Genomic DNA, 22,216 nt, shown 5'->3' on the forward strand with positions numbered 1-22,216 from the left:
AACTCTGTATTGTCTGTATTGTGCTTGTGATATGTTGTAAAATGTTGTATGTCTGCTAATGTTTCCCTCCTTTTATCCTTAAAATAAAAAAAAAAAAATAGTACATGTTTTCTCTTATATGAGAAATGTAAAAAATACCTAAAGTAATAAATAAATAAAGTAAAGGAGAGAAGACTGAACACAAGAAAATGGAAGAGTAGGGTAATGGGATTGAAAAAGATGAAGATAGTTAAATACATGTACAGTGCCAACGTTCCAAGACAAACCTCACTGTTCTACATACCAACATCCACTATTTATAACACAATATATAGTATGTACCTTTTGCTAAACACATATAAGCATATCTAGGAATTGATAGCTATATCATAGGATATAATGTTCACCTTTAATAGATACTGCCAGACAGTTTTCCAAAATACCTATGCTGGCTTTTACCTTTTTCATTCATCTCACATTTGCTCAATGATATTCTCAGGAAAGGGAGTATAATTGGATCACTTTTTTTCATTGTAGGTTTCAAAATCATGACTGATGGTTATATAGTAGGGATATGACCCATTTAAATAAATTTGCCACACAAAATGGAATATTCTGAGTAACAAATCATAATAAGAATTTTTTCTCTGAGGAGACTGAAGCAAACACTGGGTCATTAGAGATGCTTGCAGGCTCATTGCGACAGGATAAATTGGCCACAGTTTATATGGGAAAACAAGTTCAGGCAGTCACTCAAATGCACAGTTCAGATGAAAGCTCTTTCAATCACAGCCAGCAAGCAGTCAAGAAAATTACCTCTGGAGGGCTGGGACCAAAAGCCAGGTGATTGGAGACACTGTCTCCCCAACCTTGTATAAATTTAATTTACTTAAACACTTGGTTTTCTCATCTGCAAAATGAGAGTCTTAATCCATACTTTAATTGTAAGGGTCACATGAAAATGTTTTTCATCACATGTGTCAGATATGATTATATGAAAGAGAGCTTGTTTTTTTGCTGCTTTTATTTTCAGGCATACATATTTGCAGTACGTAGAATTATAGTCCTTGTAAGAAGTTGATACATTACATGACACATATTCTTAGGAGGCGTTAAATCCTTAGGAGGCTTCCAATGATGTCATTTCATCCTATCACTGTCTTCATTTTTAGCATTGGAAATATTCCATCACTCAGCCTCAGAGATTTCACAAAATTATTAGCATATACTGGAAGTCATTAGTTTATTAGTTCACTAGCTGCGTAGTGGACTTTTGGTACTTCTTTGCCTCTCTCTTACCAAATATTGATCAAAAAACAATCCCTGGCATGAATGTTCACGCTCAAGTAATTTATCTAATTAGTATCTTGGACATCAGTATATATTGAACTGATTACTTATTAGCTAAAGTGTCTTTCCCTAACCAATTCAAAAATTTCACAATGTTGCATTTTTTGGTACTTTTGCCTTTTCACGTTCATTGTTCCCAAAAGCAATTCTGATGTGGTGGAATTGTGGTAGTGAGCTGGAAATGCCAAAGTCGTCTTTTCCCTTTGGGAATTCATCCAGGATAAGTATGATGAGGAAAAGATTCTTAATGTGTAGTAACTTAATAATCTCCCCTTTCATTTCATTCTGTTTCCTACTGTCTTTCTCTTTTTTATGTTCTCCTTTATGCCCCATGCAGTGTGTCTGGCGCAGTTATGCAGCAGATGAGAAATCTGTTTCCATTGCAACCTGGAAGCCACACTTGAAGGCTTTGCACACCTGCAGCCCTACCAAGTAGGTATCAGTGTCTCAGCTGTTTCTGTGGACGGGTCTGTTGGGGCTCGTTAAACAAACCATATTCACTTACAAGAAGTATTCGCTTGGGCTGGGGATATAGCTCGGTGGCACAGCACCTGCCTGGGGTGCTGAGGGTGCAGGGTCCTGAGTTTGATTCCTGGTACCACACCAAAAAAAAAGAAGAAGTGTTCACATTGGCTTGTCTTATTTTCCAGTGGTTGTAAAGAGATTTGTGACTGTTTAGCAGCAACTCCAGCACAAACCTAAATGGAATCTGTATCATTCCTCACCATCCCCAAGCTTTTGTAGAAACTTCTTTCTACCATTTCCTGTTAATTTTCTATCAGCTCATCTCATAAAACTACCCCAATTCCAAAAGGAAGCACCACAGTTCTTTCAAAACAAGGATTATCTTCCACTCACTTGACCTCAGGAGGGGAGGGCCTTGAGAGTGATGTATCTTTGCGCATTTGAGTCTGTCAAAGCCATTTCTCATCAGGACCTCTTATAGGGTGGAGCTTTCACATGCAGATGAAATTCATTCCAGAAGCCATAAAGTGAAAAACTGGAGTAGTAGGATTAGAGTTTAAATGAAGCAATGGGACCAATCAGATTAAAATTTGGAATTATCATTCAAAATTTTTTAAAGTAATACTATGTCTATTCACATTTCATTAGCCAAAGCAAATTATCTGCTCATCTCTAAACTCAAGAGAGTCGGAAGGTGCCACCCTGCCATGTACCTAGATGGAAGGAAGAAGCTGAGGAATTATAAACAGCCTTAATTTTACCATAATGATCTTTAATTTAAAAAGATTATTAGTCTTGGACTTTTAGACAACAGTTCCGCTAGCAGAGCACATGTTCAATCATGATCACCATCTAATTAAAGAAACCCTCATTGAGACTTCAAAGCCAGTAAGTCATAAGAATAGTCAGTTCTTCAAATTGTTCACAAAAAGTATTAAATTGTTTGTCTAGCTTCGTGTTTTAGAACATGGCTATCTTCCTCCCAACAAAACCCTAACCTTAGAGTTTCATGGGATTCAAGAGACAGTCACTTGTGTGACTCGGAAGACCCACCTGATCTTACCCATCTGCAAAGGAGACCAGCTGAAGACACCACTATGCCTGTCCCTGGCAGGACTGTGCTAGTGGGGGTCTGTGAGGCTGCACCATGTACCCAATTAGAAAATTGCAAACCGATTACTAGCAGGCAGGTTCATTAAGTGGCCTCCCTGTCTCGCTCTGGAATTCAGTTTTCTTATTTACACACAGAAAAGGGAAAAGGTTTTGCAAACGGTTCCTAAAGGAACGTGTCTGCTACAGGCTAGGACTGTCAGCACAGAGGTATTCTTTGCAACCCTCACCCTGGGATTTCAGAGGAGTATCCTGAGCAAGGAGAGATGCCTGAATGCTGTTGAGTGGACGTGTGGAATGACACCTTCTTTACATTTAGATCGTGAAGTTTAGTTGCACTCCTTTTACTAAATGTTGGATCTTTTCAAAGTTTTACTATAGGAAAAATTTAAAAAGGAATATAACTATGCCATCTATTCCTTGCATTATAAATTAAAAAATGAGAATTATAAAGATATTATAGCTCTTGTCTTCAAGAAGTTTTTGAGGTAAATGTAAAAGAGAAAGGTTAGTAAGAAAACCGGTAGAGAGTTCCCAAGTGACAGAAGAGAGTGATCTGTTATCATATGCGATGATTTGGCTTCCCACTTGCTGCAGTTTTTGGATTAAAAGTCATTCTGAAGCCTGGAAAAATCTATTTAATAATGAGTCAAATTCTCTCAGTGCATGAACTATGATTTCACTCACGTAATTTTTTTCCTCTGCTATTGTCTCTGTTGTTAGTGGGGTGGATGTGGAGGAGGATTAATTTGAACATCTTCCTTCATTCTGTCCCAGGTCGCCTGTCATCCAACCCCTCCTGCCCCTGCCTTGCATCCTCATTACCCTAGACTCAGCCCATTGCTGAATACTTATCTGTTTCATTGCTGAATACTTACCTGTCCCCAGTGCACAGTCACTGGTAAATTCCATAGATTGGGACAACTTCTCCCTTCCTCCAGGGGCACAGCATGGTTCTTGTGGTTCTTAGTTGCTGTTGCTGTTGTTGTTGTTGTTGTTGTTGTCATCATCATCGTCATCAATGATGATGCTGTTGTTATTGTTGTTGATGTTGTTGTTGCTGTTCATGATGTTGTTATTGTTGTTGTCGATGATGTTGTTATTATTGTTATTGTTCTTTGTTGAAAAGAATATGATGGCAATTATGAACTCTCCCCAAGAATAATAATCAATGCACCAAAAAGTCAAAACTTTGCCTACAATTTTAACGTACTTTCAGACTCCCTTAAGGCAAGTTCAGGAGCTTTGCTTTAGAAGGAAAACCTACTTGAGTCAAATTTCTAGATTTGTGAGAATATTTACAGTGACTTAAAGGAATATCTTTACATTTATAGTTAGCTGGCTTACTGGGTGGAGAAGAATGTAGTAAGAAACAGACCAAACTTCTTTTTATTTATATCACACATTTCCCTTTAGCATTCAGAGTCTAACCCTTCAGCAAGCATTCATGGAATATCTGTGCATGCAGGACACTGTTCCACGCACTAGGAATGCAGCAGTCTGGAAAAAAAAAAAAAGGTTAGAATCTCAGGACTCAGACAGTATATAAACAAGGGATACTAGAAATAGACAATAAAATTAATTATATGTCAAGCAGCAATAAATGCTAAGGAGAAAAATAAAATAAAGAACAAGCTTAGGTAATATTTCAAATAGGTGGTCAGGGGAAAGATTGGATTATCAGTGACATCATCATCACCACGGTCATCGTCAATAGTATTTTTGTCATTAAAGAACATCAGCTCCATGCTCTGGTTCCCCAGAGTTTTGAAAATCTGTAGGGTATTTCGACTCCACAGGCTCATTGCTGGGAGAAACATGCAAGAGAGGGCTAAGACAGGACAGGCCACCTCCCACCCCAACACCTGCGAGGGACACAATGCAGCACTTTCTCACTCTCTCTTCTTGGGTCCAGTCTGTCCCTGAAATGCACCTTTCAGGTGTGACAAGTACTATGTCAAAGTTTCACTTTGATGACAGAAAGATTTATAGAGGGGAATCAGCAGCACCTTAATAAGTCACATTTTGGAGACTATTCAATCTACTGCCTTCTATTTAGTCATTTTGAAAATAAGACTCACAAGACAGTGAGATACTTGCCCAGAGACCTCTAGCTTGTTTTTACAGTAGTGGCCCTCCACGGTGTTGACCAGATCTACAGTCATTAAAATAAGTTATTAAAATTGCCACCCAACAGTAGGTGAGAAGGGTTCTGATAGAGTTTCTAGGTATATTATTTACTCAAAGGAAATTCATATTTTATGCAATAAAAAAAATCTACTTTAACAAGTGACTGAATTACAGAGCCACAGTCACATATTAATGAATCCAGGTTTGGAAACCCAAAAGTCTGCCTAGGGCAAAATGGCTACAGCTACATCGAACCAGCAACCTTGTAAGAACCTTTGGTAATGCTGATTAGATCAGAACCAATTCTGCTTAACCATGGATAACTTCAGTTAATGAAGAGTCTGTAGGTCTGGGCTACTTGTGTGCAGTATTGGATCTGTCAGATAAATATTGTACTATCTCAGATCTATGCCACGTGGGTACATTTATTATCAATAATGCTGCTTTTCTGGGTCACACTTGAAAAGGGTCACTTGTGCTTAATTCCCCAATCTCCAATTTGGCCGTTATCAAGTGCTATAAATGTATTCACCAGTCTTTCATCATTTCTCTTCTGTCTGCACGCACCTGAAGGAAAGAACAAGGGGAATCAGCAAGCAGGTTTGTGATTTCTTTTTTTGTTACATGTTTGTTTATAAATCTGATGCCTAATAGCTGCTTTAAATGTATCTCATAAGTGAAATCGATCAACAAATACAAGATGATTAAAAGTGACCTTTCACAAGATTGCCTGCAAAGTTTGCTGGTTTTCATTGATTTCTCCCTTCTTGGGAGCAGAAGTGTCTTTCCCTAACTCACTCACCACTTTGAAGAGTGTGCAGATCGTAGAATATTCTGCAGGCAAAAGAATTTCATTTTCCCAGGTAGAATTCTCCTCCAGATACTTAAAATACAATAATCTAGGGAACTTTTCAAAAAGAGGAATTTTTTCTGAATGTTTTGAGACTGGCTAGCAGCCTTTCCTTCCTTAGGGTCCTTCTTTGGAGACGAGGAACTTTTACTGCATTACTGTATTGGCAAGAGACACATTATGTTCAAGAGGTGGATCTCACCAGAGCATTGAGCACTGAGGTTTACTCCAGTGATCTGGTTCAAAAGTACCCCCCCACCACCAATCTTCTGGAAGAAGAAAATCCTTCCCAGTTCTCTCCAAAAGCTCTTGGTCCCTCCTGTGTGCTATAGAAGGAAGTGCCTAGTCAGATTAAATAACATAGAGGTAGACCTAGAGGGAATAGAAAATAAAAGGGGAAATTCTGATTTGTTTAACAAGCAGAAGGAAGGGTGTGGATTTAGGAGCAAGGTCCTGAAGGAGAGGACCAGGCTGAGCCCCACGCTGATGGTGTAAGGAGTGGCAGAGGCAGAAACAGCAAAAGAACAGCAAGTGCCTGGAAGGGAAGAAGGAACACAAGTGACTTTCTCTTACTGCCACTTGTTTTAGTAAAGAGGAATTGAAGGCATTGCCCTCCTTGATGTTTCAGTGGGGGTCAGTGTTGTCCAGAAGTTGTTCTATTAGCTTTGTCCTGTTTTGATGATATTAATGACACAATATTAACCCAGCCCTGAAATCAGTTTAGAAAGTTCACTTGAGGAGATGAGATTCCGAGTTACCTATTTCTGCATTAACACTTAAAAAGATTCCCAAGCCAAGACATAAATACATTCATGTATGAAGAAAGGTAGATATGGTATAACACACATCACAAGGCCGTCCACGTGGGTGACAACCTATGTACTAAGGATGACATTCGAGAACCTCTCTTGGTCAGTAGCTATACAGTTAGCATAAGGACATCAGATATTCCTAAGTGACACATCCACAAAATTTTAATTGCCTAAAGACTTGACTCCTCTTTAGAGATATTTCTGACCAAACAAAGGCTCTGGTCAGTCCCAGAACATTCTTTTCATAGACACTGGACCAGGCAAGCTGACCCCACTGTCCTTGTATTGTGACAATTCCTCTTAAGGTTGCACAAAATAAATCATAGCCATCATAATCTATGTTGTAGCCCCTTTGGTGATATTTTAAAAGCTTTCCTCATCTCAGGATCTATCTATTTATAACTTATTTCAAGGGTGACTTGTCTCAATTGTAAGGGCAGAGACAGATCACCATTGGCACAGATTCCAGAAATATTTAAGAGTAAGATCACCTGTCTTGGTTTCATCCTCCCAAATGGAGCTGTTGTGGTCTAAAGGGGAAGTCTGTAAATCCTGTACAGGTGCTTGGATAAGCATACCCTTTCTGGCAATCCCGAGTGAGGAATAATAATGTTTTCCAAATGTTAACATGGCAGAAAGCATAGAAAGAATCAAAGTATCACTCTGGAACTTTAGCTCGCTGGTCCAAAAGTCAGGCTTCTAGTCAGCTGTCACCATACAGAAAGATTACCCATCAAATTTTCTAAATTTCTTGATGTCTGCATGTATCTAAAACCTTTAAATCTATGATGGGTGCTGGAACTGAGGTTGTCAAAGATAACTCACCTGCAGGTCTGAATATGCACAGAAGTGATGAACTGGGTTTATGACATAGAGAATCCCACACTGAAATTTCTTGCTGCTCTGCAATTAATAGACAATTGGCAAAAAACACCTTAAAACAAATCCTGTCCTACTACTTAGCCTGGATACCTTGGCTTCCATTCCCCCACTATCTATCATGCCAGCACTATGAAGTTACGGTAGAGAATGGGCTCAATTCCTAGATACAGTGATAAACTATCCCTGACATCAGCTAGTTCGTATGAAGAGAGATAAAACATAAACAAAAACAGGAAACAGAAATATTGCGAGAAAATGAAAATAACATCGCAGTGATCTAAGGGAAATAAGTTGAAGGCTTCCATTTGTTTGTTTGTTTCTTCACTGACACAAAAGTGTGTACCTTGAAGCTCCTGTTTTAATGCTGTCTTAGCTTTCACCTTGGCTTCATGAATAGTGGAATCCATAATGCCGCATAAGGAGTACAGAAAGGCTATTGTAATAACGGTAGCAACAGTGCCATTTTCAAAAGTTACAAATTTGTCCTTACCCAAGCAAAATATGCACAAAGGAAAATGTATTTATAATGAGACTTCTCCCAGGGAGGAGAGTAGCTCTGGGTCTGGAATATTCTTAATTAATGCCTGACCTCATTTCAAATGAGCTAGTGAGCACCCCCAGCTGCAGAGTCCTTTACCACCTTTGGGGCCATTGGGTCACTGATGGTGATTTCAGATCAGTTGAACAGATAAGCTGTAGACTGAGTAGAAACAAAAATTTTGGTCTTTCTGCTATCTCAGAGCCCAGACTCTCCTAAATCCTTTCTCTTGTGATTTTTCATTGTGTTAAAAACTGAAAGTATTGTAGGATGAGCTGATAAACTCAAAACAGCCACCAATGCCCTCGCACAGCCCTGGCTGTGTTACAGAGCAAGAGCCAGGACTCTACTCCCCACCACCCACTCTTTCTGCACAATGCCTGCAGGTCAAACACACTCATGCAGTAGTTAATTATGTTGCCTGCTCTTTACATAGAGAAATTATTTCTCTGTACACTGAAGTTAGGGTATGTCTAAACAAAACTCATCTACAATACCTCAAGCTAAGAAACAATGTTATATTGTTTGTGACAGAGCGACAGTTTTTCTTGACAAGTACAAACCACCAGTTCCAACAGGAGCTTTTTTAAATATAGTTCTGCTGAGTAATGGTGAAAAGAATGTTTCTTTGGTTATGTGGTACAGGGTCAGGTGCAAATGACTGTTGGTCTCAGCTGAGCCTGCTCGGTTCTTCCTTTACTGAGAACATAAATACAAAGTATTCAGCATCATTTTCTTACTCATTTCTTTTCTTCTGTCTTCCCACTGAAACAGCTCTGCTCTCATTCATGTGCTGGTAAATGTGTTTATTCATTGTATTCTAATTAATAATCTCATTAATAATATTCTAATTGGTTTCTTCAGTTGGACAGTTTCTCTCTTGTGGTGTAAACTGTCATCTTCAGAGACTGGAATTTACTTGTGAATTCATCTGGAAACATTAGTCCAACATCCTCACCTAGGGGCCCTAAGTTTTTCCTCCCTGCCCAGGTCACCAAATGGTGGCCAGTGAGTCATCACACTGAATCAGACGATTTTACCTCTCCCTACCTAAGTTTTCATTGCTACAGGAACAGATCATAGCCTCTGAGGTTTGGGGATTATCTGCGAATCTTACTGCTTCTGCATACCTTGCCTTCTTAATCAACACGGCTGGCCAACTGCCTGCCTTCTAGTTATGCTGCCTGACTTGCAGTTATTTACTAAGCATCAGTAGAACCACCTCAGATTCGGAGGCAGCAGATGCCCTAAATTTGCCTTAGTAGTTAACTAGAAGACTGTTACAGAGATGCATGCGTTGAAAGTTAAGGTGTAAATAATAATCTTTCATCCCATTAGACACTGGTGCTTTGATCAACTGAGCGCTTTGTCTAGACAGCTGCAGTGTGGTGCTTTACAGGGTTCTGAGCAGGGTATGGCTCTTGAGACAGAACTTTGGAACAGTCTGGAAAGGAGACTTATATTCCTACTGCTTTTGCTTTCTGTTATTTACATCTTCTTTCCTCTGCGTGCAATGAATGACATGCATGTGGTGTTAAACTAAGCCCAGTAAGACTCGACTTTGTCTTCTCTCCAGCATAGCCAACTAATGTCCTCGCTGTCAAAGTGTTAGACTGGTTCAAAACCATCTTTTCACAATGGTCTTTCCTTCTGCTCACATTTACTGATAGAGGGAAAGGATTTACTCCTCTGAAAATACACTGTAGAATTTCAAATAAGAAATATGCTTTGTGTGGAATCTTCTATTCTTTTAGACTCTAGCTGAGAGATGATATATTAACTATAACTACAGGTGTTTCACACAAATCAAGGACTTCTGTCTTCCATTTCAAAACAATTAATGTTATCTACTTCACTGATTTCTGTAAATATTTCATCTTAAACTTTCTGAAATATTTTATTCCTCAAGCATTTTTACTGTTACATTGATATTCATTACAGGGCTTGCTATGTTCCAAAGTATTTGTATTCTTACTTTCTGAGGAAAGAGATGCTAACACATAGACAACCATCATTTATAATGCTCTGTTTCAAAGCCAGTTATTTCAACCTGTTAAGAGCCCTAGATGTAGCTGGGCATGGTGTCACACACCTGTAATCCCAGCACTTGGGAGGCTGAGGTAGGAGGATCGTTGCAAGTTCAGGACCAGCCTGAGCTACAAAGTAAGCTCAAGGCCAGCCTGAACTGCATAGAGAGACCCTGTCTGAAAACCACACACAGAAAAACAAACAGACAAACAAAGAACCCTAGATGTATTTCAAGCAGCACAACTAAACTACAGAGTTCTCACTGCTTAAATAGTCTGTGAACTTACCTGCAGAAAAACAAACCAACAAAGCCAAAAGGCTGTGTTTTTCGAAAAAGTGAGACAAAACGCCCCTAAGCACGTTCCTGGAGGTGAAATGCTTAGTAATGTGCCGCTCTATTTCCCCCACTCTAGTAAGCTCTGCAGTAATAAGCAGAAGCTCTTCAGAATGTACACCTCCCGGAAGCAGAGGTACCCAGCATCCTGGCTGTTGACATGAGATTTGAGAATGCCAACTAACCTCAGGTGCATGACCAGGTTACACCGCCACCCCACCTGAGCCCTCTTCACAGACTCACTTCCCAGGGACTTCTTGAATGAGGTTTTCAGCCCGCCTGTAATTCTCCTTGTTGCCTGTTGCCTGCTTTGAGCCTCTCCACCACTGGGACGACTAGGCAGGGTCCCGCATAGCCCTGGCACTCAGCCCCTTGGCGCCTCCTTGTGGTGGGACAATGCTGGGCTTCTGCACGCACTGGATGTGCCCTGGTGTGCCTGCGGAAAGCCTGCGGAATGCTTGTCCCAGGAAGGGCTAAACCTTTAATTAAGTGTAACAATAACTACAGCACTCTATGTCCTCGAGAATTGCTGTGGGTTTATGCTACCACACAGTTCCCTAGCCGGGAGCATCCGGCAGTCCACCGCATGCTGGGCCATTTGAATAATTTGGACATCTGGCTCCTGGGAGGGAGGGAAGTCTCCTTGTAGAGCAGTTTTGCAGGCTCCCCTGAGCATGGGCTCCGCTGGGAATGTGAGATTTGTATACCACGAAAGATGCGCCAGTCAGTGACTACAGTGACCTTTTGGTTACTTTCTCCAAGAAAAAGACCTGCTTGTTGGTCTCCTGGGGATCATCCTTGGCATTCTTCCTAAAATCACTGCTGCATAAATCTCCCTTAAAAATGACTTTTATAAATGACACAAAAAGACAGGGAAATAATTGAAACTTTAATGTACCAAGGGAGCATCTATGCTTCTAATCAATGTGTGTTTTCCATAACATCCACCTACTCAGTTTGATATCATGTAATCAAAATACTCTGTTAATTTTCAAAGGGGCAATGAAGTAGAACTAACAAAAGTAAGTTTTTTTGTGGGCGGACGGAACAACAGATCTTTGATTGCCTCGTTAAAAAATTCTGGGTTAAGATGTTAGTCTTATCCATCACACAATTCTGTCAAAAGAGAAAGTGAAAATATCATGTTTTCTTTAACTTAATGTGTAATGTGTTTATTTCAAAATACTTCTTGAGATTTTTTTTAAATTAGTAGACATTCGCAAACATTCATGCAGATTAGAAGGACAAAAGGGAAATGGTGTCTAGAATTGATTTACGTCAATTTTAAGTGCTTTAAATGATACTGAGATTCAGAAAATGTTATTTTCACTGTCCATTATTCCATAGAGATAATATCCAAAGGTTTCATAGGTCATTTTGGATATATTTTATTGAAGCAATTCTTAAGTATTTTACCATTATAAATAAACAATGGTGGATTTAAAATTGATATTTTCATTCTAGATACTTTCTACTTTTTTTAGTAATTGAAATTTTTTAAAAAAGAATAAAGTTCTCATTACCCAAGTTTTTATGATCTTTTATCAGTTTCCTGTTCATTTAGTTAGTTTAGAAAGAGACATCATGAAAGTTTGAGAAAATAGTTTGATATTTACTAAACCCAGCCTGCTATAGTAAGTTACTGTTAGCTCCAGTACAGTAAGAATAAGTATAGAGATGGCCTGTGTAAGGATGTTATGTCTACTTGACCATGTATTAATTGAGATAAGGCTACAGAAGTAAGCATATATTTCCTGAAGCACATATTATAAATTTAAATTATGGAGCAGATATGTTAAAGTCAAAAAGAGATTCAAGCTGAGGCAGGGGCATCGCAAGTTCAAGCCCAGCCTCTACAACTTAGCAAGACCTTGTCTCAAAAACAATTAAAATTTTTAAAAACAGCTGGCGATATAGCTCAGAGTGAAGGCCTTGGGTTCCATCACCAAAGCCTCAAAAAAATTGAAAATTTCTTTATTAAAAAAATTAAGGAAAGCAGGTGTTGTTGGGCACTATGCCTTTGGAAGACTTGTTTAAATAGTTGCAGGTTTCTGGATGACATGGAGAACCTAGTCTGAGAACAAAAAGATGCAGTTTTATGATGTTATTGTTGCTCTTGTGTAACACAGTCTACCGTTTACTCACATACTTGTCGGGTGCAGATAAGCCCCTCCACTGACAGGACTGTCATAAAGAGCTCTCCGCTCCCCTGACCTCATCACAAAACTACCCGCCTGTTCTGCGCATGCGCCTTCAGCTCGTCCGGGACCTGGCTGCGCCTGCATCACAGGGGGAGCTGGCCGTTGCATGGTCCATTTGTTTACTATGACCAGAACTCTGACCACCATAATCCATGATTTGGTTTGTTTTCATGTAAACACACATACAGCACAGTGCCGTGTAGAACATCGTTTTTAAGCACAAAGGCATGGAAAGATCAGTGTTACTGTTTCTTGGAAGCTATGAAATACATAACCACCGAGCACATTTGCTGTTGGCATGCTGCGGGGGAGGGGGGGACGGTGGACACGGCGGTAAGTGGGGAAACCAAGGCTTCTACTCTGTGTCAAATAATTCTGATCCAGGAAAGCACTGCTTTCATCCCCACAAAGGCTGCATATGACTCAGAAAAGCTGCTCCAGGGACTCCCCCTTGGAGCTATTGCCCCATTATTTCTTCAGCCCGTGGCCCTCCACACTGATAGCAATGTGTTGCCTTCCCGTAAATAGCGCAAGTCTCTGACAAATGAAACAAGAAACGGAACGAAATGGGTATGCAGAGCTTCCCCTGATTCATTTATTCCCCCCAAATCCCTCAGCTACGTGGCTATTTTTATCTCCAGTTTAGAAATGAGGACCTGCCCTTCCCAGCACAGCAACCTCATCTCTAGATTAAGACAGTGTGAAGAGGCATTCTGGACCTATTGCTAATGTTTCCGCCGTCAGCACACAACAATTCAACCCTGTCCAGCGCCCGACAACTGAATGTTGGAACAAATGTAATTTACCAGTAGCTGCCACAGCAAATCAATAACCTGTTTAACCACAGGAAATTGTGTTAGTGAACATTAATTACATCTCATTCCATTAATCACTCATCATATTCCTTATATGTTGAGGCTGTTCGACCTTGCGTGGGTTGTTTCTGCAAAGAATGAATGTAAGCGTAAAAGAAATGTCCTGTTAAGTGTCATATGGTCAGTACATATGCAGTGCTACCAACTGCTATAAGACTGCATGAATTTATGGATATCATAATTTTGCCTGGTATATCAAATGCATGCTGAATGGATATATATATGTAACTGTCACCCCAGTTGTCATGTAGAACTGTTTAGAAATCACAAAGAGATATGCTCCCAAACAAAAAACAACTTTGTTTAAGTCTTAAAAGTTGAGACTAAAGTTAAAACTACCCAACACTTTTTAGAGTGAAGTGCAAACCAGCCTATCCCTGGTGTCATTGTGTGCAGACTGCTATACCTGATCTTAGTCCTTTCTGTAATGAATCCAAGAAGGGTATATACCTGCATTAGATGGATCTCAAATGAATGCAAACATAAAGATTTTTAAAAACTCAACTTTTCAATGAGGGCAAAGTACACTTCTATGCTCCTGCTTGTTGGAAACATTTCATCTGTGTAAATACATGACCATATATAATTTCATCAAATTAAGTACTCAAGTGAATTGGAAGAAATTGCTTGAAATGGAATAATCATGCCTCTGTTCTCCACAGTCAGAAGCTAAGTTTTAAGGAGCGAGTGCGCATGGCTAGCCCAAGGGGCCAGAGTATTAAGAGCAGACAAGCCTCGGTAGGTGACAGGAGGTCCCCGAGCACAGACATCACAGCCGAAGGCAGCCCCACCAAAGTACAGAAGAGCTGGAGCTTCAACGACCGCACCCGCTTCCGGCCCTCACTGCGCCTCAAAAGCTCTCAGCCTAAGCCAGTGATAGATGGTAAGTGTTCTTTTTCCATAACCATTTTTAATTTGATGGGCTATAGTGAGTTAGATTATGAAGGAATTAATTCTCCATGGTCTCACTTAGAGACTGAAGAAAACAATCCGGAAAAGAAACTGTTTTTGTTGTATTGGAAATTTATTCATTGCCTTAAGCAAATGTACAGAACATGCTAACTTGTGGAAGTAACTTTGGCTACTAAATCAACATTTCAAAGAAGCCAAGGGGCTAGGGATGCGTTTCAGTGGTAACGCTCAGCACAGTGGAGGCTGTGAGATCCATGCCCAGCAACACGCACACTCACATGGACATGCAGCAGAGTCCTGCAAAACAAATGTGTCACACTTCCGGAAAAGATAAACGTATGTAAGTATTTTAATTCTAAATTTATGGAGATGTCATGAGATTAATACAAGTTACCTTTGGCCTCTACATTACTAGAGGTGCTCAAAGTGGTGGCTATCAACTTCCAGACATTTATTAGTACAGCAAACTGCTGCCTGGGTAACCTTGGTCACTGAAATCACTGCACACGCATTTTCAGTTTCTTCTCAAAGGGCCAGCAATGCGGTGGGTTTTCTGTGCTGTACAACATCCTCTAGGGTCCCCCATATGTGGGTAACACTGTCTATTGAAAAATATACTATTGTCCTTTTCCTGAAGTATATGTTTTTGGCGATATATATATTTTAGCAAAGTATATATTTTTCTCCAAATAAGAGGGTGTTAATTTTTCACTCATATCTACAATATGTTTATTTCAAAATCAATGTGATAATTTTTCTGATTCGGACATGATATCTATTAGCAAAAGTCCAGACAAGTGGGTACTCTGATACCCCAAAACATAGTCAGAGGGCAATAATATCCTTCCTGTCAACAGGAAGACGTTCTTCCCTTTCCACATGCTCCATCTACCCCTAAATCAGAGACTGCTGCTTGTCTTCCTTAGACAGACCCCTGTAGAAAGTTTTTGCAGGCATAGTGGCATATGTCTGTAATCTCAGCACTTGGGAGCCTGGGACAGAAGGACTGTTGTGAGTTCGAGGCCAGCTTGGGCTGCTATATAGTGAGTTCAAAGCCAGCCTGAACTACATAGGGAGACCCTGTCTCAAATAACAATAAAAAAAGAAATGAAAGAAAAAAGAAAGTTCTGCGGTCTTCTAATAAGTGTAAGAAGCTTCTTCTCCTAAAAAGAATTAACCTATTTTATTTATCATATTATGAAGCAGAAGTTGACTGCCAGCACAGTTTATCAAGTGCCACATAATTTTCATATTTATAAAATAAAACATTTTCTTTTCCATTGAAAGATTAACTTGGCTTTCCATTTAACTATGCCCCCAGAGATCTCCTCTACTGGGCAATGAACCAAAATCAAATAGCATCTTCCATTAACGCAGAAAAACTGCAAAGGCTATCAGTCCTTCTGGTCCTGTTCCCTAGAATAACCTGTATTTTCCCAGGCCCTGAAAGCTTGAGGGATAAAATTAACAAGAAGTGGTCATAATCACAGTGACCTCTGGCTCCCTGCCATGGGATCCCTTGGAGCCAGCCCCGGGTCCAGCTGCTTGCTCAGAACCCTGGTGGATAAATCCTCGCAGTGGGCAGTGCGGGTCCCTTCACACTTCTTCCTTCTGCCCAGCACTCTGGGGCTGACCCAGTGGGGCCCTCCTGGCAGAGTTCACAGCCCCCATCTCAGCCACAGACACGCTGGCCCTGCTGCACCTGACCTCCACCTGTCGCTCTGCTAAGGTGGGAAAGGCTTCCTCCATCCACGCCACAGCCCTCCACCAAGCCACCTGCAGCTCCATGAATCACCAGTGGCACCAGAGTTCAGTGTCCTCTAGTTGCCACACCGTCCTGCCTAAGAATTTGGCTGGGAGACCCAAAGCAGCTGAGTGTAGAGTTCCTGGTAACGGGGCTTCATGTTCCACTTGAAATAGACTAGCTGGATATAAACAGGCATGGCCTTAAAAATAAGACAGCAAAGCCCTTCCATCTTTCCATGTGCTGGAGCCTCCAAACATCCCAAAGCCCAGTTCTCTTGCTAGAATACCATCCCTGTAATGAAACAGCTTGGAACACTGGAGATGACTCTATCAGTGAGAAATCACTGACATTGACCGATGACCACAAAAACTAAACTGCTCCATTTTGTTCCTATATTTATATATTCCTGCATGCATGATGTGTATAGATTTGTGTGTTTATAGAAAAAAGTCTGGGATATCTTTACACAGTATGCTCATGGTTATCCCTCTGTGGTAGGACACAGCTCTGTTCTGTCTCTTCATCTCTTTCATCTTTTTGGTTGTTGCTTTTGGGATTTTGCTTTGTTTTGTTTTGTTTGCAGCCCTGGGTTTGAACCCAGGGTCTTCACGGTGAAACAGAGCCCTAGCTCTTTATTTAGTTATTTTTATTTTGAGGCAGGGTCTCACCAAGTTGCTTCGATGAGACCCAAATTTGAGATCTTCTTGCTTCAGTCTCCCAAAGTGCTGGGATTACATACATGTGCCTGGTTTGTACTTCATAATATTTCTGTAATGAATACATAAAACTTTTGTAATAATAAAGAAAAAGAAGATTTAAAAAAGAAAAACACTGGGGGCTGGGGATTTAGCCCAACGGCACAGCACCTGCCTAGCAAGTGCAAGGTCTCGAGTTTGATTCCTGGTACCAGGAAAAAAAAAAAAAAGAGTAAAAGAAAAACACTGGGCGTGCTGGCACATGCCTGTAATCCCAGCACTTGGGAGGCTGAAGCAGGATGATTGTCATGAGTTCGAGACCAACCTGAGTTACAAAGTGAGCTCAAGGCCAGCCTGAGCTGTATAACGAGACTCTGTCTCAAAAAGACATAAATAAATAAATAAGAAAAACATGCCCTTCCTGTCACACACTGCCTACCCTCCTCCCCCTGTTGGAGGAGTCCTTGAAGTGACTGATGTTCGCCAAACTTCTGTCTATAGGCTAATCTCCTCCCAGGTAGGGGGAGTAAGGAGCTTCTTTGATAAATACAGCTTGTTGAATTTGTATTAGCACAGGTAGGGAAGTTTAAGTGACAGAAATTCATTTCCTCACAGTCCGAAGGCTAGAAGTCCAAGGTCAGGACTGGACTTGGCAGGTTGGATCCTCTAAGGCTTTCTCGTCACTTGTGGGCAGCCCTGTTCTCCCTGTGTATTTGCCTGGTCTTCTTTCCTCTACCTATCCATGTCCAAATCTCCTCATAGTAATAAGAACACTAACTATGCCAAATTGGGATCCACCATCATTTTAACATAACTGCCCTTTCTAATACCTGTCTCCAAACATAGTCATTTTAGAGATCAATGTTCAAACATATGAATTGCAGGCTGGGTGTGGTGGTGCACACCTGTAATCCCAGCACTCAGGAAGCTGAGGCGGGAGGATCGTTACAAGTTTGAGACCAGGCTAGGCTTCATAAGTGAGCTCAAGGCCAGCCTGAACTGCATAGTGAGACCCTGTCTCAAAAAGACAAAATATATATATATATGTGAATATATTATATATATTATATATATATGAATTGGGAAATATGTGTATATATTTTATATATATATATATATATATATATATGTATATGTATATGAATTGGGAAAGTGCATAGGATTCCACTCAAAAAGGGCTTCTGCTCACCACATCTTGGCCTTCCTGGTAAGCTCAGGAGTGCCCACATCTTCACCCACACCCCGGGCTCACACTGTACCAGAAACAGTCGATACACAGAACAGTAGGTCCATATTCCTCTAAAGTTGCCTTCAAAAAGCATCGAACTCCTTGCTGTGAGGCCCTTACTGTTGACTAAGCACATTTAAATATATAATTCATAGAATCTGCATCTCAAGCATGAAAAATGAATTCGAGCCAGTTGTAGTGTGTGACCAGAGGGAAGGCGAATTTCAAAGACTTACTAGAATTGACACTATTTGTCACAGTTTGTTCAGCTCCTGCCTAGATGTCTTAGAAGTCAGACATAAAAAAAACAGCTGTCCTGTTCTCCAGCAAATTGGAAAGGTCTTCTGTCATCACACTTTCTAGATCATTTCGTACAAGTGCAGTTCTGTTTGGGTAGAAAGCAATTGCTTTTCCCCGGCTGATGCCTATTTCCACTGTCTGAGCTCACCCAATGAAGACAGGGCTGATAGCTGGTCTGTGGAGGTGGCTACGCTGGCTGCCCACTGGAAGGAGACAGCATCTCCCACTCCTCGTTTATCTGATAGTCCAGAGTCTTTACCTCCGATTTCACTTGCTACTGGGTTTGGGAAAAACGGAAGTTGTTTTTTTCTTTTTTTACAGGGGGAAATTCTGTAGTAACTATCAATATAATGTAGACGTCAGTTATACATTTTTATTTTTAGTGCCTCTCCAGGTTTTAAGTATTTCTAAAATCTACTTACGTCCATAGAAAATAACATGTAACACTACCGTCAGCTCCCATTATTCTAGGTTCATTTTTTTTCATTCACTTCGGGAGGTCTTGTCTTCTCCTTTTCTCTTTCCGTTACATATTTTAAGGATTTCATTACCCACTGGCATTCTCAAGGAGGGTGGATGAATAAAGAAAGAACTAATGCAATTTATATCAGCCAATGAATTAATAACTCAAGGTTGCATTTTGGAAAGCATGGCCTACACATGAAAGACACTGCAAGGGAAAAACAAACTAAATTTAGGATCAATCTGCAAGCCTTTATAATTCATGCGAATTCCAACACCCTTTCCTGTGGTTGGTACTCTTTTAAGTCATTTAATAGCTCATACCTAGGGTCTGGGGATTTAGCTCAGCGGCACAGAGCCTGCCTGGCAAGCACAAGGTCATGAGTTCGATTCCTGGTACCAGAAAAAAAACAAAAAAACTAGCTCTTATCTAGCCATATTATTTTGTTATAATTTTTAGTTATAGTCTTTAATTATAATTTTTGCTACAACTATTAAACTTAAAAGGTCATGGTTGTCTCAATATATTCCACCCTTGTATGTGTCAGAGAAGGGGAAAGTGGCAAGCACATTTAAATATAAAAGGCACAAATAGCAAAGAAAAGAAATTCAGCTCTAAGAGCTAAAGTGGTGTCACCGTAAAAGAGTTTACCTTGAGCAATATGATATGAATGTTATTTTTAGTTTATAAATCTGTAATAACAGATAGAAATGCTCCACTTGTCAGTCAGTAGTATTTAAGCCTCTTCATATACTTTTAGAAATGAGCAGAGAAATGATATTTTTAGCATGAGGATATAAGGATAATAAGAACAATAATGAAACTTTTACTGAGGTAGGCATAGTCCTAAATGCTTTGCCCCCATTATTTAATGCTCCCCATACCCCACCCTCACTTTGCCGATGAAGAAACTGAAACTCTCTTAGATTTTGTGCATTTTGTAAAGCTGAGTAACTAACTTGCCCCAAGTCTAACAGGTGTGTGCATGAGCCTCCGTGCGCACACCCAGGCACTCTAGTTTCGAGGTAACTCCTGTAAGTGCGGTCTTAGATGTGCTCCAGGCGATCGCATCAGGCTCCCGTCAAGCTTCTCCTCCTCCTGCTCCTCCTCCTCCCTGCTCTGTCACCCACACTTCCATCTTCAGTTCGGCCAGATTCCCATCTCACAGGAGCCATGTTACCTTGCTACGGTCCTATCTCATCATTCTCCCAGCCTGAGCTGCCAGGCTCTTTAACTACATTATCTTCAAAAGCTACCAGAGCTGGAAGATTAGGCAAATTGGGGAAATGGCCTTCCATTGACCCTTTTCTGTTTTGATCAAGTATCTAGGAAGAGACATGCTGGTCTGTGTCTATTCACCCAGATAAGGAAAGGAATGATGGGGTCATTCAAGGGTTGTTTCAAGACGCAAAAGACAATATCAGGAGATAGCCAGCTGCTACCAACAGATAAGCAAGTGGAAGGTGGCGGATTGCAGCTAAAAGAGAGCAAATGAGCAAAATCCAGGACAGTGAAGCTAAGGTAGAAATAGGGGATGTTTCAGATTTCTGGATGACTAGTTTGCTCTCAAGGAAGGCTAAACTTCCTAGTCCCTATCACAGTCAAAAAGTACCATAACCTTGACAGAAAAACAAGGAAATACTTGAACAATTTGACATTAACTATACTCATTAACAATTAGAAACTATGAGTCTCAGAAAAGGTACTGGATTACAAAATATATCTCACATACACGCATGATGACACCTGCTCTGACAGGTTTAACATTAAGGGAGTGAGTATCATTTTTGCTAAGCAACTCTCAGGGGCAATTCTGGATGCTAGGGAAGGAACACCTTCACCAGATGTTTATGGGAAAGACTGGAATAGCCTGGGACAGACCTTGTTGGAGTCCAGGTGATCCAAAGATGCTGAATACCTTCCGGTTGTGGATCCCTGAGCCAGTTCCCTTGTTCCCAGCACTGCTTAGATAGATAGATAGATAGATAGATAGATAGATAGATAGATAGATAGATAGATAGATCAACTGATAGGTGATTGGATGGATACATAGATGGATGGATAGATGATTGATAGATAAATAGATGATAGATAATAGGATGGATGGGTGGATGGATGGATGAATGGGATAGATGGATAGATAAGTAGATGGATAAGGAGAAAATAGGGAAATAGATAGATAGATAGATAGATAATTTTTCTTTCTTTTTATTTCTTTTGTCACTCAGCCAGCACAGCAGATGGGATATATATGGCTGCAGGGCATGAGAGAAGCTGATTCAAATACCTGAAACAATAATGCAGTTTGTGATACCATGTAACCACCCTTTGAGAGACAAGATAGTTCTAAGAAAGGAGGATCGCTTTGGCTTCTTGTCACTAAACTTCCATGATCCCTCCTTTGACATGGCTCCATGGGAGTGCCCACTCCATTCTCAGTCCCAAGCATCTCATCCAAACACCCCGCTTTCAGAGGCAGAGGAGAGGCCAACTCATGTTTGTGTCTCTTCTTGGAATTGAGGAAAGCTTTCCATTTACATCTTATTTTGCAAAGTTATCACTATCCTGGAGAATGAAGCCACCATCATTGGCTGTCACCACTAAGGACCCAGCAGCTGAATCTGGGACCAGACTCCTCCAAAGCACATGACCAAGTCTGGGGGAGATAACTGGATAAATTTGAGGATTAAGTCTTAAGAATTAGATATTGGCAAGACAACCTCTAATATTATCTGAGACAGCCAAGAAATCATTTCTACTTTAGTGTGAGGGTAAAGAGAAAATATGCCCTTCGCCAAATTTTCTCCCAGAAATTATCTGTATGTCATGTCTGTTCCTCTAAATATCTATGCTTTCTAAACAGAAAAGCCAGATGTTGAATTCTTTCTTTTTTGCTATCTTCTTTAATCACATTATTTCCATAGGAAAATGAATAGACTAGTCTAATTCTTTGAATTTCAAAAGAAGGGCAAAATTGGTAAAAGAAAAATTAGACAACAATAAATAAATTAATATTTCAATCACATAATCTCTCCTCATGTATAGTCAGCTCATACATTTCCTATTACAGGACCACAAAGGGACATGGATTTAGCATCCTGTCTCCTCCTTGGAGCAGTGTCACAATCCCTTACCTCTTAGTACCTCTTCTTTTTGACAGTAATGAAAACTAAGCAGATCTCACCTAAAAAATAGCAAAAGGGTTTGGATATAGCTCCATGGTTAGAGTGCTGGCCTAGTATACAAAAGGCCCTGTGTTCAGTACTCAGCACCACAGAAAGAGGAAAGGAAAGGGAGGGGGGGGAGGAGAATGGAGG

The 22,216-nt window shown here is 40.4% G+C and overlaps 1 protein-coding gene and 1 long non-coding RNA gene across 4 annotated transcripts in view; one reads left to right on the top strand and one right to left on the bottom strand.

Moving 5' to 3' along the window:
• Window positions 1–22,216, top strand: part of Kcnq5 (potassium channel, voltage gated KQT-like subfamily Q, member 5) — a gene marked incomplete at its 5' end in the record, with an annotated part of 521,894 nt that overhangs the window by 459,004 nt on the left and 40,674 nt on the right. The window contains 4 exon segments of one of the 3 annotated variants that reach the window (XM_005404480.2): window positions 1,667–1,761; window positions 5,608–5,634; window positions 10,558–10,614; window positions 14,217–14,437. In XM_005404480.2, the coding sequence (XP_005404537.2) occupies window positions 1,667–1,761; window positions 5,608–5,634; window positions 10,558–10,614; window positions 14,217–14,437 (400 nt within the window). 3 annotated transcript variants of the gene reach the window in all.
• On the bottom strand, window positions 4,096–7,774 carry LOC106146638. The gene is made up of 3 exons (XR_001231167.1): window positions 7,522–7,774; window positions 5,567–5,601; window positions 4,096–4,404 (listed from the first exon to the last, which is right to left on the bottom strand). It is a non-coding gene; the product is annotated as an uncharacterized LOC106146638 (long non-coding RNA).

The sequence above is a fragment of the Chinchilla lanigera genome, unplaced genomic scaffold, assembly GCF_000276665.1.
Source record: "Chinchilla lanigera isolate Chin_1 unplaced genomic scaffold, ChiLan1.0 scaffold00087, whole genome shotgun sequence".
Classification (NCBI taxonomy): Eukaryota; Metazoa; Chordata; class Mammalia; order Rodentia; family Chinchillidae; genus Chinchilla; species Chinchilla lanigera.